This window comes from Dipodomys merriami, unplaced genomic scaffold, assembly GCF_024711535.1.
Source record: "Dipodomys merriami isolate MVZ:Mamm:240054 unplaced genomic scaffold, mDipMer1.0.p SCAF_679, whole genome shotgun sequence".
Taxonomy (NCBI): Eukaryota; Metazoa; Chordata; class Mammalia; order Rodentia; family Heteromyidae; genus Dipodomys; species Dipodomys merriami.
This window is the reverse complement of record NW_027206267.1, coordinates 203,071-224,485: the sequence shown is the minus strand read 5'-3', so window position 1 is coordinate 224,485 and position 21,415 is coordinate 203,071. Positions and strand designations below refer to the sequence as shown.

General features: G+C 48.4%; 1 protein-coding gene across 4 annotated transcripts in view; it reads right to left on the bottom strand.

Moving 5' to 3' along the window:
* Positions 1–21,415, bottom strand: part of LOC138815881 (N-acetylgalactosamine kinase) — a 95,196-nt gene that overhangs the window by 2,700 nt on the left and 71,081 nt on the right. For all 4 annotated transcript variants that reach the window (XM_070005263.1, XM_070005261.1, XM_070005262.1 and 1 more), the window contains one exon: positions 5,273–5,474. In XM_070005263.1, coding sequence (XP_069861364.1) covers positions 5,273–5,474 — 202 coding nt within the window. The remainder of the gene's footprint in view (positions 1–5,272; positions 5,475–21,415) is intronic.

Genomic DNA, 21,415 nt, shown 5'->3' with positions numbered 1-21,415 from the left:
CAGGTTTTGGCAGGTCCTACTGAAATATATTTGTTCTATTATCTAAAATATATTGTGTAAATATGTAGTCATTAGCATTTTCTCTAGTTAGAAGGACTTGGAGCTTTTGTTCCCTGGGAACTGCCAAGAAAATCAGAAAAATAGAGCTTCTAGAACAACTTTGATGATTTTTAGTCAAGTTAGAAACATTTTCAGATTGCTTTAGATTCAAGAAACCACAGCCTTCAAATCCTGTTCAGATAAAGAATTATGAAATGTTGCCTATGTTTAATTTAGAAATGGAGGCCATAAGCCGGGTGCCGGTGACTCACGCCTGTAATCCTAGCTACTCAGAAGAAGGCTGAGATCTGAGGATCGAGGTTCAAAGCCAGCCCGGGCAGGAAAGTCTGTGTGAGACTCTTATCTCCGATAAACCACTTGAAAACCAGAAGTGGCGCTGTGGCTCAAGTGGTAGAGCGCTCGCCTTGAGCTGAAGAGCGCAAGGACAGTGCCCAAGCCCAGAGTTCAAGCCCCACGACTAACCAATAAAAAAGAAATGGAGGCCATAAGATCGCTGAAGAGCAGTTGCTTTGGTTTGAGCAAGTGCTATATGCGGACTAGGTCTAGATCAGCATGTGCAGGATAGAGGCCTAGAGCAGTGAGCCCACAGGGTGGGGGCAGGGTCTCTGGGTCTCCTGGAGCGATGCAGAAGAGACCCAAAGCCTCAGATGAAAAGTCTTCATCACAGTGCTTGCACGAAGATCAGCAGGATGGGCCAAGGACTGAGCAGCCCAGCACACAGTCACACCAGGAAAGACTTCTGAGGACAAGAAAGCCAGTTCATTTCAGTAGTCAGTCCATTCCATTTTGACATCTGTCTCCCTTAGGAGCTTGGGCAATTACAGCAGGAATACATACAGCCATGCATTGTCTCTATTTTCAGCAAGTGTCCAAACAGAAACAAAAGGCATCAACGATGTTTTCCTTAAGTAAAATCAGGGAACCCATAACATGCTACTAACTTCCTTTCAAAACTGCTCCATGCTCCTCAGGAAATTCTACTTAAGAATTTAGCTGTTTGTTTAAATTCACATTTTGTTCATTTGTGAGTGATCTAAAAAAACTGGACAAACATCATATTCCTTCATTATTTCATTTCACAAAATTACAGTTCCAACATTAATTTAAAAAATAGCCTGTATTAAGTTATAGTTTCCTTCCTTCTACTCTTGGTCCTTTCTTAGGGCTCTAAAGTGATTTTCTCTTGAAAGGCAGTAAATAACGAAAGAAAAAGCCAGCAAACACTAGTGATGGCATCCTCCTGTTTCTTCCTTTTTCTCTCCAGTAGGCCCTCATGTTGTCCTGAGTGTGTCCCAGGCATCTCCCTCTTGGGAGCCTTCCAAAGGTGGCCACGTTCAGATCCACCAAGTTCTGCTGCTGGGGAGGGGGGGGGGGGAGATCCAAGGGCATTGTGGGTATTCAAGCCCTTTATTCTCATGCATGTTGCACATGCTCCTACTCCATCTTGTCCTCAAAGATGACAGCCTTCCCAGTCTTGGTCATACCTTCTCCTCATGCTAACTTTCTTTTAAGGTAGCTGGGATGATGTGGTTCTTTTACTGTTGTTGTTGTTGGTGGTGGTGGTGGTGGTGGTGGGGCCTGAACTCTGGGCCTGGGTGCTGTCCCTCAGCTCTTCAGCTCAAGGCTAGCGTCCTACCACTTGAGGCCCAGTGCCATTTCCAGCTTTTTCTGCTTATGTGGTGCTGAGGAATCAAACCCAGGGCGAGGCAAGCACTCTACCACTGAGCCAACTTCCCAGCCCCGATGGTGTGGCTCTTGAACAAAAGCCAGGCTCTACCAGAGTGGGTCTACCAGAGTAACTCTACCAGGCCTTGCCAGGGTCCTACCCAGCACATGTCGCGTGGCCCCTGCCCGGCCCAGTGACACACAACAGGGCTCAGATGCTGCCAGGCTTAAGGGTGTCTCCAAAGCTGCTCTGAAACTTCCCCATGGTTACTACCAGCAACACTTCCCCAGTGTCTCCCCCAATTTTCACTGCTCTTTATCACATTCTTACCATTTTTTGCAGTCTTCTAAAAACCTTTCTTTATGCCTTAAACATCTACATTAAAAAGGTTCACATGGCATATAAATATTTACATGACAGAAATGAATGTCCTCAACAACCAACCCTCTTTGAGCCTGCCCTGTCCTGTAAAACCCCAGTACCACCACTAGCCAGCTGTGGTTGAATGACAGCACAAGAGCAATTCACATCAGGAGCCTAAAGATGAGTAGTTTATTGGAGATAAGAGTCTCACGGACTTTTCTGCCCAGGCTGGCTTTGAACCCTGATCTTCAGATCTCAGCCTCCTGAGTAGCTAGGATTACAGGCGTGAGGCACTGGCACCCAGATTAACTTTTCTATATGGGAAACTCAGACCTATATGGTTATGGAATAAGTAGACATTCACTTTGGAACTTAGCAAACAACTAAAGAAAGGAGTAAGGTTCCTTCTATTGGATACAACTCATTTCCCCCACTTAGGAAACAACAGATGAAAAGTCTACTCACAAACACTTTTAGCTGCCCTTAAGGAAAGGAATTTCCCAAAACAACAGTTAAAAATTTTTAAAATGTTCTTCCAACCCCACTTACGATAGCCATAAAAATCATGCACATAGCTGGCTCACACCTGTAATCCTAACTACTCAGGAGGATCGAGGTTCAAAGCCAGCCCGGGCAGGAAAGTCCGTGAGACTCTTATCTCCCATAAAAACCACTAGAAAACCAGAAGTGGTGCTGTGGCTTAAGTGGTAGAGCACTCACCTTGAGCTGAAGAGCACAGGGACAGCGCCCAAGCCCAGAATTCAAGCCCCACCACCAACAAAAAAAAAAAAAAAAAAATCGTGCACACTTTTTTAAGACTTAAAAAATTTTTCTTAGGTCCCAGTCCTGGGGCTTGAACTTGGAGCCTGGGTGCTGTTCCTGAGCTGCTTTGCGCTCTACCACTTGAGCCACAGCTCCACTTCCAGTTCTTTGCTGCTTAATTAGAGATGAGAGTCTTACAGACATTCTTGCCCAGGCTGGCTTCAAACTGTGATCCTCAGATCTCAGCATCCTGAGTAGCTGGAATTATGGACATGAGGCACAAATACCCAGCTTTAAAAGACTTTTTTTTTTTTTTAGTGTATGCCAGTTGTGGGGTTTGAAGTCAGAGCCTGGGCGCTGTCCCTGGGCTTTTTTGCTCAAGGCTAGAACTCTACCACTTTGAGCCACAGCTCCACTTCTGGTTTTCTGGTGGCTTATTGGAGATAAGAGTCTCACAGACATTCCTGCCTGGGCTGACTTTGAACCACGATCCTCAGATCTCAGCCTCTCAAGTAGCTAGGATTACAGGTGTGAGCCACTGGTGCCCAGTCCTGAGCTTCTTTTAAACCACAGCTCCACTTCCAGCTTTTTGGAGAGAAGAAATCAGACTTCTCTGCCAGGCTGGTTTGAAGCGAAGATCTTCAGATTTCAGCCTTCTGAGTAGCTAGGATGACAGGTGCGAGCCACTGGTGCTTGGCTTAAAAGATTTTTTTTTAAACCACATTTTAAAAAGTTCTTCTAGAGATGAACATTTTAAGACCATGAAAAGAAGCTGAGTTAGAACTCAAATCTGTCTCCCCTCCACACTGCCTCTCTGCTAGGCATGGCGTTGCTCCGTACTCAAATGCTGAAAACCAGGACTCTGCATCAGAAAGCCTCAAAGGGCAGAAGAGAAGATGGCGTACCGCTGGCCGCAATCACAGCTCAGGGGCGAGAGGCAAGCTTGCTGCCAGTCCACTGAGCCAACCTGTTCAAGTCACTTTACCTGCAGTACCTTCTCTGGTCTTTCTCTTCACTTTCCTGCTTAATCTCATGATGCTGTGACTTTGTGGAGATGGCTATGAGAGATGTGGCCAGAAACCCAGGGGTGCTCTTGGTGCCCCTTTCGTCCACTCAGTCTTGCCTGGCGTCTCTCTCCCTTCGCGGCCTCTGGCACGATCACTCAGCACTCCCATTGCCCCCTTTCTCTTTTCCGAGCCAGAGTTTTCCCACCGTCCCCAAGCACAGCTCCCTCCCTGCGGCACCGCTGCCCTCTCCTCACTGGACTTCTTGCTCTGACTCCTGAGCCACAGCCGCGCTCTCCCCACATTGTTCTCCTCTGTTCATGTCCGCCCAGCCCCTCAGGCTCTGTTTTTTCTGCTGCTCATAGACTTACCGCACTTGGCCCAGTGGATTAAGCAAGTGCCAGCTGACTAGCCCAGGGAGAGTTCCAGGAGGCTCACGCTCCCTTTCCCCAGCTTCTCAGGTAAGATTAACCATTCTATTTCTTCCCCAGGCAAAGATGCCTCATTTCTGCCCAAACCAGCCCACTATTTCTTACTTCCAGAGCTGAACAATAGTGGTCTGTTCCTTCCATTTACTGGGCCCTCGGTATTTCAGCAAAGAGCACTTACAATGCAGGCTCTGAAGGCTTTTGGGCAGTGACCAAGCCAACACTGTAACGTGGTGTTCAAGTCTCTGAACAAGTTGGTTACACATGCCATTCGTGATCATTCGATCTACTTGGCGTAAATTATTCAGCTGGGAGTGTGGTGTGAGTGCGGCAAGCCACAGGCGCCACGTAGTTAATTATATTTCCATTACTAATTGCACGCAGCCCTACATTATCTTCTCACAGTGAAACGGCATGTAGCCCTGGGGAGGTCTCCGGATTTCCCTTTCACAAGGTCAGTGAGTCTGCTCCTGCGCCAGGGGCCGCGCTGCTGTCCCACTCCTCCTCAGATATACTCAGGGTTTCTGGACGTCTCTCCTTCCACTTCCATCTCAACCCACTGGACACTTGCTTTCTTCAGGCCTCTTTCCCCTCAGATACCTGGACTCGCCCTGGAAGGCAGGGAACGCTAACCTTCTAGTGATTCCTTCGGAATCCCCCTGCATGCCAGCAAGTTCAAGCCCCCCAATCAGCCGCCCATTCTGGACGGAACAACTGGGACACCGGCAGCGTCTAGCCCAGCCATGGTGGAGTAAGAAAAACAGCATGAGCAAGTAAGGGCCATGTGCGAGGAGAGACGCCATGCTGGAAGGTTTACTCCTCACAGGCCTTCAAGTCCTGCTTACAATGTCGTAACGCCTGGACTCCATGCCCAAGCCTCATACAACTGTGTACCGTGAGAGGCCCTCATCTACGATGGCGTCATTAACCTAAGCAGTGTTCTGTGGTGAAAGCCCTCGGTCCCCTCCCTGCTGTGCTCTCTGCCTTACCGACAGATGTCCACCAGCTGGTCCAGCTCTGAGCAGCTGCACTCGTACAAGTCCCGGCAGCTCCCGTGGCTCTGGTTCATCAGCTCTCCCAGCAGCTGGACCGTGTTGTCAGGTGCTTCTTCACAGATTGCCTTAAATCGCAGCACTCGGGCAGCCTCGCTGTACACATGCTTTGCCCGCTGGTAGAGTTTGAAGACAAGCACTGGGGAAGGAAGGAAGAAAGGAAGAAAGAAAGTTTATAGAGTTGCGAGATCACATAATACAAAGAGCGGCAAGTGTGTACATGAATGCGTTCCAGACAGGGCCACACCAAATAACCCAGCTCGCCTCCAGCTCACGATGTTCCTGTCTCCACCACCCAAGCGTTGGATTCCAGGTGTGCGCCACTACACGGATGACAGTTTTGAATTCCTCCATTATCAATAACTTAAGACTCAGCAGTGGGTTTCTTTTTCACTGAGAGAATTCTTCAGCGTTGACATCTGTCTATTTTGAAGCCCATTTTAATTTTTCCTTGATACTGAATAAAAGCCAGACAAGCGCATGCGCATGCAGGCCATCTGCACATCTCATTGGAAGGCACATGAGCATGCGTCAGCGCATGCTTTCCATGTGCAAGGTACATGTGTGGTACTGTCCTGCTTCACAGACAAGGGCAGTGTGACACGTGTCCCACCAGAGAGTTGCAGAAACAGACCAGACTAGGGATGTCTAGTCTTCAAGCCCCGTCCAGTCTGCCTCCCCCCGTCAGAAAGGACCACAGACGGTGCTTGTCTGGCAATTACGTTCATGAAAGAAGCATCCTGGCTAGACAGGGAAGCGTGTTAGGTGCCTGTGCCTCTATATAGTGCCGTGTTATTGACCGTGACAGACAAAAACTGAACCAAATGTCTAACGACAATATAAATTTGAGAGTTTACATACTGCTGCTATTAAAACCCCAATTCTAAGACAATTTGTGTGGTAAATGGTTCATTAGTAAGTGGAAAGACAATCTATAAAACTATATGCACTGGCTGTAAAAGAAATGCAAGTTAAAAACAACGTTGAGATTCCATCTCACCCCGGTAAGATTGGCCAGTATCAAAAACATGAGCAATGACAGAGACTGGCAGGGCTGTGGGGGAAAGGAGCCCTACTGTGCTGCTGGTAGGAATATAAACTACTGTAGCCACTATGGAAGGCAGTTTGGAGGGTCCTCAAAAAACTAAAGGGAGAATCTCCCTACGATCCAGCATCTGCCCCTAACATCACAAGTCAGGACGCGATAAAGACGTGCACTCCATGTTCACTGCAGCACGGTTCACCACAGCCGAGAGCATGGCCAGATCAGAGACAGCCCAAATGTCCTACAGCAGAGAAGCAGATCAAGAAAACGTGATGTGTATACACACGGAATGTTACTCATCCGTGTCACTGGCAAGCAAATGGATGGGCCAAGAAAAAAATTACATTAAATAAGGCTCACAGACAAATGACACGTTTTCTCCCATGTGGAAGCTAGATCTAAAATACAAACATAGACAATAACATATACAGGGTTTCCATGCATACACTCATAAACAGACTAAAGGATTGTATACTTTGGGGAAGAATCCAATGGTGTGACTCCTCTGAACAACTAATGAACTGTTTAACAAAATGAATACCAGAAAACAAACATATTGGGGGAGAGGGGACCAAGGGGAAGGGCACACAAATGGAGGAAGGATGAGCAAGTTCAATCCTGACATTCCATAGACGTTATGGAGCAAGTGAACTAAGTAATGAAGGAAGGAAAGGAAGGGAGATAATGGGGGAGAAGGATGGAAGCAGCGACACTGATCAAGATGTGCTGTACTCATAACCTGACTCAAGGAACTGTAACCTCTTTGTTCAACTACTTAATAAAAAATTACGTACAAAATGATCACGGTTTTGCATAGAGACAGACACACACTTGTGTACATCTTAAAAAGTGACACGAGAACCACAATTTTAATAGTCTGTCCCATTGTCTCAATTCCCATGATGGCTCTGTAGCCGGAGGCGCAGAAGCTCGTCCTACCATGGGTGCCCTTGAGTAACAGCTAGAGTACCGCCAGCTTCACACGTGCTCGGCAGAGGCTGCAGAGGTGGGATGGGAGGGCTGGGAGAACTGATGGAAGCTCCGTGGCCAGGAGCATCAGAAGGTCTCTGACAACTCACTAAACCCACGCTGCTGCGTCCACAGGGCTTCATTTCTTCCTGTAGAGCAAGGGTGAGACCTTCTCATGAGCCTTGCAGCTCTCACATTTGTTAAGTCTACAAAGAGTATTGTCCAAGCACATCCTCCAACATCCCTCAGGTACCACCCTCTGTCACTTCTGTCTGCACCTGCCTCTCTGCTCTCTGCCCTCCAGGCTGACCTGCAGAGATCACAGATCCAAGGGGAGGAAGAAGGCCAGAGAGACGGGAGGAAGGAAGTACATGCTGAGGGTTTCTGCACAGCCACCTGGAGCTGCTCTGTCCCTCTGCCGAAGGGCGCTGATCTTCCTTCAAGGTAGCTTTCCTCCTGTGTCAGCTTCTACTTCTTTCTCCCCCTAAAGTATGACCGCCTTTTCAGAAGCACATTTACATTCCATTTATGAAGCAAAAAACCCTATGAAAAACTCAAGTTGAATCCTTTCTCTTGCACAGGATTGTCTCTGCCCCCCCCCCCCCCCCCGCCCCGTCAGTCATGGGCCTGAACTCTGGGCCTGGGCGCTGTCCCTCAGCTCTTCAGCTCAAGGCTAGCGCTCTACCACTGGAGCCACAGCGCCACTTCCAGCTTTTTCTGCTTATGTGGTGCTGAGGAATTGAACCCAGGGCCTCATGCACGCAAGGCGAGCACTCTACCACTGAGCCACCTTTCCAGTCCTGCTAACTCTTAAGAGCTCGATGAAAAGATGGGCAAGGATCCAGCCAGAGAAGGGCCGCTTGTTATGAACTCCCCTGCCATCAATGAGGAGGTGAAGCCTTTGAGGTGATTCAGCTTAGGTAAGGTCATAGGGATGTAGTTCTGCGATGCAACTTAGTGTCCTTACGGGAAGAGAAAGAGACTAGAGGTACAACAGCCAGGAAGAGGGACTTTATCAGACAGTGAATTTGTTGGCACCTTGAGCTTGAACTTCCATCCTCCAGACTGCGAAAAATAAATTTCTATTGTTTAAGCCACTCAGAGTATGGTGATCTTGGTATAGCAGGCCAAGCTAACGAATACACTGTTCTTAGGGCTTATGTAAAAGCTTTGTCACTACAAGGATGGGGCTAAATATTCTATAAATTAATGAATAAGTAGAAAGAAGGTTTCCTTCAACAGTGCCCAAGCCATGAAATATTACTTTAACTACTTGTATGAATGAAATGTAAATTCATGTGACTTTTCCTATGTGTACTCATCAAATCCAATTAGTTGTTCTTTCCCTTCTTCCTCTTCCCACTGTCATATCAAATTTGCACTCTTATTCTCATTCCTTCTGGATTGTTCTGCTGTGACCTGCTAATTGACATCTCTGCCCTAGTTACTCCTCCCTGCCTCCTGGACAACGCTGCCAGACCGAGTTCCTAAAATAGCCTTCCCCATGGTAGTTCCTCCCCAGCCTTCACGTCCCCCAGCCCTGACAGCAGCGCTGCCCATCAGCCACACCGCCACCCAGAGTCACCCACACCCTTCGCCTCTGGACATGCTCTGCCATCCCACACAGGAAGAGCTTCTTTCTCTCAGTGTCAAAATTGTACCTCCTTCTCAAAGTTCAGATACACTTCCCACCATTGTACCTCCTTCTCAAAGTTCAGATACACTTCCCACCAAGGCCTCAGCTGGAAACCATTTCTCCTCCCTGAACTTGCAGGGCGCTTGTCCCTGGCTTATCATTTAGTGCTCATCATACACTTTCCATTCTAATATATCTCTGAAACGAGTTCTATGCATTCCCCTCTAACAATGCTCACCCCACAGCACCGTCAACACCACCTTACGTGGAGGAGCTCCATGTAGGGCTTACACTCAGAATGATGCACGTCAGAGGTTTTTTTTTTTTTTAACTTTGGTTCAAGCCCACCATGTCTCCATCTGGGCACTGTTGTTCCAAAAAAATGAGATTCTACTATTCACAGCCTAACAAAGTATGGAGGCTGAGGCAGGAGGACAGTAGCATTCAGCTTACTATTAAATTTGCAACTGCAGGGTGTCACTGGCTCACACCTGTAATCCTAGCCACTCAGAAGGCTGAGATCTGAGGATCCTGGTTCAAAGTTAGCCCAGCCAGGAAAGTCCTTAAAATTCTTATCTCCAATTAACCACACACACACACACACACACACACACACACACACACACACACACAGCCAGAAGTGGTTAAAATTCTTATCTCCAATTAAACACACACACACACACACACACACACACACACACACACACACACAGAGCCAGAAGTGGAGTTGTGGCTCAATTGGTAGAACACGAGCCTTAAGAAATAAAGGGAAAGCTGGGCGCGTGGCTCACGCCTGTAATCCTAGCTACTCAGGAGGCTGAGATCTGAGGATCGCAGTTCAAAGCCAGCCCAGGCAGGAGGGACCGTGAGACTCCTATCCCCAATAAACCACCAGGAAACAGGAAGTGGTGCTGTAGCTCAAGTGGTAGAGCGCTCGCCTTGAGCTGAAGAGCTGAGGGACAGTGCCCAGGCCCAGAGTTCAAGCCCCATGACTGACCGAAGGAAAAAAAAAAAAAAAGGGAGCTGGGAAGGTGGCTCAGTGGTAGAGCGCTTGCCTTGCATGCCTGAGGACCTGGGTTCAATTCCTCAGCACCACATAAGCAAAAAGAAAAAAGCCAGAAGTGGCACTGTGGCTCAAGTGGTAGAGCGCTAGCCGTGAGCTGAAGAGCTGAGGGACAGCACCCATCAGGCCCCACAACTGGACCCCCCCCCCAAAAAAAAAGAAATAAAGGGAATGTGGCTTAGTGGTAAAGTGCTTGCCTAGCATGCATGAGGTCCTATGTTCCATTCCTTGGTACCATATAAGATTAATAAAAGGAAAAATAACCATTAAAATTTTAACAAAAGAAAGAAAAGCTCAGAGTGTGCTCAGGCCCTGAGTTCAAGCCTCAGGACTGGCACCCCCTTCCCCCCACCCCAAAAAAAAAATCACAACTGTTGGTACCAAGCTTGAATGAAAGATGAGAGAGAGAGAGAGATGGCAATGGGCTGGGAGGAATAAGTGCGATGATTAAACGTAGCTGGGGCCGGGCGCTGGTGGCTCACGCCTGTAATCCTAGCTACTCAGGAGGCTGAGATCTGAGGATCGAGGTTCAAAGCCAGCCCGGGCAGGAGAGACCTTGAGACTCCTATCTCCAATAAACCACCAGAAAACCGGACGTGGTGCTGTAGCTCAAGTGGTAGAGCGCTCGCCTTGAGCTGAAGAGCTGAGGGACAGCGCCCAGGCCCAGAGTTCAAGCCCCACGACCGACCAAAAAAAAAAAAAAAACGTAGCTGGGGAAAAACACAACAACATGTTTTGTTCCATCAGTAGCTAGGCCACATGAATCAGCCCACATTGCAATAGAAACTTGTGTCCATCGGTGAGTTCCTTGGAAATGGGAATGATTTATTTCAGGGTATGGGTATCAAAATATCCCAAGGGAAAAAGGTCTAACCAACATCCAGTACCGGCACAGACTGTCTACAAAATGCCCTCTGTGGAGAAACAACAGCACGGCAGCTGCACCAACAACTTCTCTAGTCGCCTCGGGAGAAAGGAAAAGCAACTGATTGACATGTGTGTGCCCAGGGTGGTGCCAGTCGCTTAATACATGCTAATCTAATCCAGGCTGTACAAGATACATTTTGAAAGAAAATGATTTTGGTAACTGTAGCTTATCATTATTCTTTTTTAAAACTTGAGGTTGGAAAAAAAAATGTCTAAAATAGCAGCTTTAGGATTCCATATGTTTCAGTTTTACTCTTTCTCCTCCCACAATCACAGAGTTACAAAATCAGAGCAGAGAGGCTGGGGAGGAAAGAGGGAGGAGGAGGAAGGATGGGTCTCTTTTGCCTGAAATGCCCGAAGCATAAAGGAATCACCTCGTTTGCAGGTCCGCTGCCATGTACGCTTGCAGCACATAGGCACAGTGGGCTCTCAGTCATAGCTGTACACAGATCCCTCCACCATGTTCCATATCGGAAAAAAACAAACAAACTAACTGAATTAAAAAAAAAAAAAAAGCAATAGGACAGAACAAATACTATAGTAAAAAGCCATAGGTCCATCACCTATGTAAACAATTAGTACCTCAAATAAGCTATTGATGATTTGCACATTTCCTTCTTACACATCTAAATGTGACCCTCTATAAAATCAGGATGCTTTCTTTTGTAAATACCATGCCATCGTCTCACCTAACACAATTCCCTGTGACTTCATAGTGTTATCTCATCCCCTGTCTGTAGTTCAATTTCCCTCTAGTTTACATTTCACTTGTTTCACTCCAGGGTCCAACGTCAACACACTGTATTCAGTTGTTATGTCTGAGTCGCTCTAAATCAAGGCTTTACAGTCATTTTTTATATTCTGCAGCCTCAAGGACATGTCCAAGCACATTTCAGGCCATATCCTAAAATAAAACAATGCAGTTTTATTAGGGAGATTATGCTTTGCTTTTTCCTTAGGATCACGTGCCTTTAGAATTCAGTATTTTCCTTTAGAATGAAATGTTCTATAGTAGAAACTGTCCAGAGAGATGTTTTCTGTTAAACCTTAAAGGTGCTGTGCTTGTGTATGTCCACTGTCCCCACACCAGGGCCGCGGTGCAGAGCTATGAACATGACTGTCTAATGACCAGGTGCCTGGGCCACTGCCCTGCTCACACGCCCTTACGTAGACAAACAGTGGGCAGGGTAGAGAGGGCATCTGTTTTCAATTGTGATCGAAAGTTATCTTGCCAAAGGCTACAGGAGATTTGGAGACCACCCCTTGGGAGGGAAAGCTGCGCTATGCTGGCTGAATATCACAAACATTCTCGAAATCCAGGGCTCTGGTTTATTACAAGCTGGCAGTGCATCAGGTCTCTATTATACAGATACCCCCAAATCCAAGAAAACCCCCAATTTGGTCCATATCGGCTTTCTTCCCTGTGCTGCAGCTAACTTTATATCCAGATGTTCCAGCTGTCTATAAGCTCTTGTAATCCACGCGAGCACTTATCCTATTAAAGGATGAAGAAAGCCATTTCTGTGTTCATTGCATTCGTGATTACTTTGGAGGCAAATTCAATTTCAGAATCTAACACTAAGCTGACAACACTAGTACTGTTTCCCTGTACTACTCAGGGCCCATCCTATCCAAAGCAAAGGCCAGTGTTCAAAGCCAACACAGCCGCTGGACTCTGGGAGCGCTGGGTTATCCAGTGTGAATCTCAGCGAAATCCTGCCTCAAACCCCGCAGCCACAACACCCATTCTGAAACTGAAACCTTCCGAATTCAAATCTGTTTGAATTACAGAATAAACACTTCATTTTCCTTAGATTGTAAGTTGTTGCTAGCTCTCCCCTCCCTCGGCTTCCCCCTCATGGCCTTCCCACCCTTCTCCCCGCAGCGCGGCCTCCTCACTCCAGCTCCAGAACACAGGGCTGCCGCCAGAGGCCCAGACAGTGCTTCATCTCCACATGCCACATGCCTGGCCTCTGTCATTCAAGTGTCACATGTCCAAATACAAGGAGGCCTCTCAAGTCCTCTCTGGAGCAGCCCCCCCCCACTCTCTCCTTCTTGTTTTATTCTCCCAATACCCCATCCAGTATTTCCTTGTATGCTTGTTTGTTTCTGGTCTGTACAATTTCCCAGCACTGCAAGGCCTTTTGTAACTGTTCGCCACTGCATCTCCAGCAGCTAGACTAGATCTGCCACACAGTAGGGACTCAGTGAATGTTGAATACATGATTCAGTTCCTTTAACAACAACTCTGCTAACTATAGTTATGGGGCAAATGCGATAAACACAAGAGCTACTATTTTGGCAATTCATACTTCTCAGCATTGAAGTGCTGAAGGCAACTAGTAAATTTCAGTGCCCAAAGAATACCCTAATGTCCATGATCATAGATGACCAATAATTGTTTATGTTACATTTTTGCTTAGATATAATAAGAAATTTCTCCAAGATGTTTCAAAGAAAAGGGAAGAATAAACAATATGTAATCGTAATTAAGATAAACTTTTTGTGCTAGGCAACCTTTGAGGAGGATGGTTACACAGCCATCTACCAGAGCCCACCTCTAATTAAAGAATTTAAACCAGGACACAAAATAATCCATTCTTATTTTGTCACGTTTGGTGGGAAAGAACAAGGGAAAGTCTTTGACAGAAGGGAGACACTGGCCTGGTACTTTTCCTCATAAAAGCCCTGGGGGCAGCAGCCACAGGCTGTGCCGTGAGTGACCTCCTGCAATCTGGGGAGCTCCCCACCCGCTGTGCATGCAGGGGCTGGGGGCTTTGTCTTTAGTCCCCAACTCCTACCAAGAGCAATTTGAAAAGCTCTGGGTGAGGTGGCCATCACAGCAGTCAACCAGTAGCTGAGTACTGAGTCTCGGCTGTGTGCTGCTGACTGCCTGGGGGATCGCAAAGATGCATGAAGTAGAAAGCATGTCTTATAGCAATGTGGCCAAGCAGGGAAGGCAAACGGATTCCTGTGCCAACTGTGGCACATCCCTGTGCGAAGGAAAGTGCTAGCAACTGCCCTCAGAATAGAGGGCTCGCTGGGGGAGCACCAGTGCTGGGAGGAGTCGCAGAAGAGTGGCCTTTCCTATGACTTTTCTGATACAAAGATAGAGAGCCAAAGGTCAGTGCAGGGAACTGTATTCTCAGGCCTGAAGCCAACGGGAACCTAGGACCCAGGCCCAGCAAGCCCTCCTCACCTGAGCCTCTAACCTGGAGCCGCACTGCTACACAAAGATTGTAGATTAACAGCCCATGGGCCACGGTCAGCCACGGTGATGCTTTCTGGACATACATACTATACCTAAACACAGAAACTGTACGTGACAGTCTGGACTTCTGCTTTCTCCGGGCAAAGCTTGCCGCCCTGGCTGGGCGGGGCCTGCTTCCTGCACAACAATCCCTGGCTGGGGCTGCGGGGAGACCGGGTGCACCTACCTCCTCCCACAGATTCTGCTGACCCAGCATCTCACGCTCAGCCTGCCTCACTGGTCTCTACGTGCACGGTCCCAGGAGGATCTGTGGGTGGCCTTTGTTCCACAAAGCTCTGTGGAATTCCTGGCAAAGGGGAAAGTGGGCAAACCTCCCTTCAGAATGAGTCATGACACCATTACAAGTCACTGAAAGTCCCCTACCTTCAGCACATTGCTAGCTCCATGCTCCATGCTGTCTGTCTTCCTGTGACTCGCGTCTTTGGTTTGAGCTGTGTGCCCAGACGTGGGTCTGCGGATACCTGCAGCCATTCTATGTCTCATCCACACTGTTGAAGACTCACTACGAAAGCCGGGGGACCACCACCAACAAGAGACACGACATCCATGGTCTCAAGAAGTAATGGTGGTGTATTAGAGAAATCACAAGGTAAGAACAACAAGAGCAACACAGGCAGCTCAGGTGGATGCATGAAGTCTTGAGGCACCCTGATCAAGCTAGCCTGAAAGCAACGCCCAGAACAAAGAACTGGACACAGTCGGCAGAAGTCTAGGAAGTAAGATCAGAGAGTAAAGATGGGGAGAAAACAAGAGCCAATAAAGGAGCTTGACCAGCAGGTTACTAGCATGAGCCATGTGGACCTGGCCACTTAGGGATCTCAGGAACCATGTGGAATCTTCCTTACAAGTGGGGCACACAGGATGGGACGCCGCATTGACACTAATACTTCTTTTTTTCTGTCGGTCGTGGGGCTTGAACTCTGGGCCTGAGTGCTGTCCCTCAGCTCTTCAGCTCAAGGCTAGCACTCTACCACTTGAGCCACAGTGCTACTTCCAGTTTTCTGGTGGTTTATGGGAGATAAGAGTTTCATGGACTTTCCTGCCCAGGCTGGCTTTGAACCGTGATCCTCAGATCTCAGCCTCCTGAGTAGCTAGGATTACAGGTGTCAGCCACCGGCACCCAGCAAGACTCATTTTTTGAGTGCCCATCGGTTTAACTTGTCCACAGAAGGCCTGAGCAGGTAGAGCTGCTTTGAGTGACAGAGGCACTCAACCCGCGGCTAGTGGCGACGGCTCCTGGCGATGCTGCCATCTGGGAGTGAGCGGGGACAAGGGGGCTGTGAGGAGGGAAAGCCTGCAGAGTAAAAAGATGAGCAGGTGTTCAGCAAACCAAAAGGAGAGGGAGAGGAAGGACTGAGAACGTAAGTCAGGACATCTTGGGGGAAATGTGGCGATGAAAACTGGGCTGTTTCAGAGAACCCACAGGGCTTCAAGTGGACGGGAACGTGAAATGGCTGAGGGAACAGAGCCAAAGGGAAACTCAAAGCAGCAGGCAGGGGGACAGAATCGCGACTGGCACGTGATGCTGAGGTGCTTCAACAACATACTTCGAATACGCCCTTTCAGCCTTTGGGAAAGACTGTAGAACTTTTTGAGGCCCTCTCTCCTGTGTGGGTGCACAAATACCCAAAATGGTGTGTGCGGTCCAATGTCCATGCAGACTCCACAGAGCAGTGGCTGGACCCAGAACAATTCAAGTTAGAGCTGAGAAGCATTCCAGGTGATAGCAACGACAGCAGTCAGGATTCCTAGCTGTGAAGAGAAATCCGCACCACCCAACTGAAGCGTAGAAGGAACTCATTCGGAAGCTGTTAGGAGGCTCACCAAAAAACTGTTAGGATTCATTGTATATTCCTATGGTCGTTTGAACGTAAGCGCTGCCCCGAGTCACGCCAGAGTGGTATGGACAGACAGGAGGCTGGACTGCAGATACTTTATCGGCCCATCCGTGCCGGTCAGGATCCAGGCCGCTGACACAGTGGCCACCAGGATGGTGGGAGCTGAGAACCCTCACTTCCATCTCACCAGTCTGATCCCTTAGCTCCACAGAGGTGAGATTTCCCCTTCTTACCAACAAGCACAGCAGTGATTTCTCAGAGCCAGGAAAGGGCAATCTGGGCATCGTTAACCTCTCCTCTCCGGACCTCTGCCCAGCTTCCCTCATAGAACTGCATTTCAAGTCTCCTCCTTCTGTTCATTAGATGAATAGACTTCAGCCTGTGTACGCCATTCCACTCCATCCCCAGCACCCCACTACACCTGAGCACTCTGCACGCCCTTCTCAGAGGCGGTTTCGGAGCTAATCGCACTAATCGCAGTTTGGGGAGGTGGCCGGATGCCAGCAGGACATCGATGCGGGTGCTCCCTCCCTGAACCTCACTCTGGCAGCTCTGCATCAAGCTTTATCGGTACAGGAGAATTCAGAACACTGATTTTCATTTCACAAATGAAAAAGGGGTAACCTATTTTTGGAAATCAGACTTCATTTCGTGAGGAGTCTAAACAGAATGAATAAACACACTGGTCCGAGGGAGGCGCAAGGCTTTGCTGCGTGGGAGCGCAATTTGTCTTCCTGAGGCTCTCTCTCCCCACCACACTCTCGCCCCGTCTGGGTGGGGGGTAAAGCCCCTGTGGCTTCTGCTGCCTTTACATAATCGTGTCGCTGCACGCTACTGACCAATTTCTGTGCAAAATAGAAAGATCCACGGGGCTAAGCCAAGAGCCGGTTTCCAAGAACAGCAATTCAGAGGTGGGTGGGGGAAACCACTTCACAATCCATGCTGGGTCCTCTGTTTCCCTGAGCAGCAAATTGTAAAAAGTCCCTGATCCGAGGCTCCGGCTCTTCGCAGCACTTAAGCATTATAATGGAAAAACACTATACAGTCCTCATTGAAGTTAGTCTGTGGTTTCTAATTTATTTTCCTAGTAATAGTATTTTTCATACATGCAAAGTTTCTGAAATGGTCAAACCCACAGAAACTTAACTGCTGTTTTCAGCCACATTAGCTTCCCATTCCCAAGCTGCGAAGACTAAATTAAATTAGCATTTTATATTTAAAAGGGGAAAAAATCTTTAACTACCTGCTTTTAAAAGCAAAACCACTGATGAGAAAAACATATATGCACTTTGAACACAAACCACATCAGTTCATGGAAAACTGCATTCCAAGAAGCATTTGTGAATACTGTAAAATCCGCAGCATAATGCCATTTGTCCGTGGACAGTAACAGTGCCCACACGTTTATGGCTTCCTTTCCCAGCGCTGCAAAGAATCAAGAGCCAGCATTGCCCATTTCCCAATACAGTTCACTCCTCTGATTTTCCAACTGTCGCTACAGTCACCCCACCTGCACGTCACACTCTGGCAATGGAAAGCTCCAGTAACTCCAAGACAGAGCCTACGGCCCCCTCCTCCCACCCTGTACTCTACCTTCCGGAAAGCCTGGCCACTGTATCACCTTCCAACTGCTCTACTTTACCCCAAGACCCATACACAGCCACCATGGCAAACTCCCCAGATCACCACTGCCGTACCCCTGAATACCCAGCTGTGTGAAAACCTAACATTTCCTTCATCGTCCAGCAAGTGAAGGCCTTTATTTTTTTTTTCCTTTTTGTCGGTTGTGGGGCTTGAACCCTGGGCCTGGGCACTGTCCCTGAGCTCTTCAGCTCAAGGCGAGTGCTTTATCTCTTGGGCCGCAGCGCCACTTCTTGTTTTCTGAGTGATTAATTAATTGGAGATCAGAGTCTCATGGACTTACCTGCTCGGGCTGGCTTTAAACTGCGATCCTCAGATCTCAGCCTCCTGAGTAGCTAGGATGACAGGCGTGAGCCACCCACGCCCAGCTAAGTGAAGGCCTCTTGACACACTCAGTGCTTTCCTTTCTGATAGTGTGTGGTTGGTGCTACCTCCCCTGACCTCTATTCCCGCTTGTCCCCTGTCAGCATCAGCATCCTACTCAGGCTAATTCTGCAGCTGTTTCTGTCTGTGAGAATGCCACAAAGCTCTCTGAGAACGAAGGGGTTGCAGGTATGCATCCCTCCCACTTGGGCACACAGCTCTTTCACATCCTATCTAGTGATCGCCATTTTCTCTGCTGCAAGAGGGTGGGGACTGGACCTGTGCCCCAGGACAGCTCCTTAGAGCATCACAGAAGGCCTGTAGTACAGCAAGTTGCCAGTCAACGTCCTCTTCTCCCATCTCATTAGCGAGGGAAGAATCTGGAGCGGCTCCCCAGATGGATCACATTTTTATGTTTCCTTCCCAGCTTTGTTGTTTGGAACAGCTCTGTTCTTGGAAACGTGAAAGGAGGAGATGATCTCAAGGCACTCTTAACAGGAGCCTGGGGAGTTGGGCAGGAGATTCGGTCCATCAGAGCCGCAGGAGGAACTGTGAGAGCGTGTCATGCTGCCCACAGCCAGCCTGGCCTGGGATTCTCACATACAAGGGCATGGGTTCCCGTCTTAGCTTTCTTCTATTAATTGAATTAGAGGAAGAACATGGAAGAGAATGAAAAGGGATGAAAAAGAGGCGAAGGAAACCACAGTGCTTATCTGACAAGTAGCTTATTCCCCAGTAATGACTTTATTGTCATGCTAAATGAAATGAGAGCAAGAATAATGCTGGCCTCACTCATCACTAAGGCATGGTACCTAACACTGTCTTTAAATTATTGCTCTTCAGTGAAGTACTTGGTCAGACAAGGAGTAAAGATTTCTCTCTCTCCTCTCTCTCTCTCCCTCTTGTCAGTCATGGGGCTTGAACTCGGAGCCTGGGCACTATCTTTCAGCTCTTCAGCTCAAGCCAAGCGCTCTACCACTTGAGCCACAGCGCCACTTCTGGTTTTCTGGTGGTTTATTGGAGATAAGAGTCTTATGGAGGGGCTGGGAAGGTGGCTCCGTGGTAGAGCGCTTGCCTTGCATACCCGAGGCCCTGGGTTCGATTCCCCAGCACCACATAAGCAAAAAGAAAAAAAGCCGGAAGTGGCGCTGTGGCTCAAGTGGTAGAGAGCTAACCTTGAGCATAAAGAGGCTCAGGGACAGTGCCCAGGCCCCCCAGAGTTCAAGCCCCAGTATTAGCAAAAAGAAAAGAAAAGAAAATGTCAGGCACTATATTATTAAGGATGAAAAGATCAAATATTGGAGGAGGGCTGGGAAGGTGGCTCAGTGGTAGAGCGCTTGCCTTGCATGCATGAGGCTCTGGGTTCGATTCCTCAGCACCACATAGGCAGAAAAAGAAAAAAAGCCAGAAGTGGCGCTGTGGCTCAAGTGGTAGAGCACTAGCTTTGAGTTGAAGAGCTGAAGGACAGTGCCCAGGCCCAGAGTTCAAGCCCCACGACTGGAACCCCCCCCCAAAAAAAAAAGAGTCATGGATTTTGCTGCCTGGGCTGGCTTTGAACCGTGATCCTCAGATCTCAGCCTCCTGAGTAGCTAGGATGACAGGTGTGAGCCACTGTTGCCCAGCTGTAAAGATTCTCTTTACTTATTTCTACCTCACTGTGATGAGACATAGTCATGGAGTACACTATAACATGCCAAGCAAGTAAGAAGCTATATCATCTGTTATGCAAAAGACTCAATTACAGTCCACAGGCGACTGTCCTACACAGCTTGTTCTCTGAGAGGGGTGCACGGGAGCATTTCTACCGGGAATGACTTGGGACCGATAAGGGGTGGTGGCTGGGAGGGAGGCGGCACTGACTGAAGCTGCAAGTGATAGCAGGCTGAGGGGACTCTGGCACAGTGCTCGCCTGAAGACTACTACACTGGAACCTTCCAAAATGCAGGGAGGGGAGCTGGGAAGGTGGCTCAGTAGTGGAGTGCTTGCCTTGCATGCCTGAGGTCCTGGGTTTGATTCCTCAGCACCACATAAGCAGAAAAAGCCAGAAGTGGTGCTGTGGCTCAAGTGGTAGAGCGCTAGCCTTGAGCTGAAGAGCTGAGGGACAGCCAGCGCCCAGGCCCAGAGTTCAGGCCCCACCACCACCCCGCCTCCTCCCAAAAAATGTAGTGAGGTTAGAAGGATTAAAAAAAAGTTTCATGCTCACAGACAGCTAATGAGGTGCCCGAATCACAATACACCTGGCAAAAACCCGAAAAGGCAAGTGAAGAGCTGCCAGTCCATGGCATCCTACGAGCATCCCAGGACGAGAAGAGGACATGAATGCACACAGGTGAGTTGGGTGTGTGTGTGTGTAAACTTGTGTGCATGTGTGCACACAAGCTGGCTTAGTGTACACGTCAGCCTGTCTCCCTCTGTTAGATTCTCCATTCCTGACCCTCCTCAGCCTCACTGTTGTCTTTCTCCTAAAGCTAAAGGAGAAGCACACGCCTCAGGGATGTGGGATCCAAATCACATGGTATTGCCAAGAGTGTGATTGATGTAGAAACCATAAAGTAAAGGCTCGGAAGGTGGCTCAGCGGTAGAGTGCTTGCCTAGCATGCATGAAGCCCTGGGTTCAATTCCTCAGTACCACGTAAACAGAAAAAGTCAGAAATGGTGCTGTGGCTCAAGTGGTAGAGCACTAGCATTGAGCACAGAGAGGCTCAGGGACAGCGCCCAGAGCCCAGAGTTCAAACCCCAGGACTGGAAAAAAGAAAGAAAAGAAACCATGAAGTAATTTTTTCTGTTGGCAGAGGGTGGGGTATTGTTTTGTTTCATGTTACTATTGACTCTAGATGATTCCTGAAAGAGCCATCTGTGCCCCGTGACCTGTACACACCAAAAGCCATCAGTGCCACTCAGGGCTTCAGAATCACAGAACCCGAACAGATTACCAAGTAGCCAGTACTTCTGCAGCGTATGGTCATGGACCATGAGGTAATTTTTATAATGAAATTTGTGTCTTTTTTAGGCAGTTCAGGTAAGTAGCCAGGCCAATCCAACTAGAACAGATGCTCCCTATATTCTCCCTCTTATAATCTGGCCCAGCCCATTGTTACCTTAGTTCTCAGTCCCTATCTGTATTTGTCTGTCCTCCACTATCACCCGTGCTTGACACACACAGCCATGTCTCCCGGGTCTGACCATGGCTTCAGCTTCCCCCCAACCCCATCATGCCTTGGGAAATACCCCTCCCTGCCACTAAGTCTGGTGGATGAGCCTCTGGGGCCATGGGGCATTAGACCACACACTTAAACAACTCATTTGTGTAGGCAGTGCCAAGCAAGT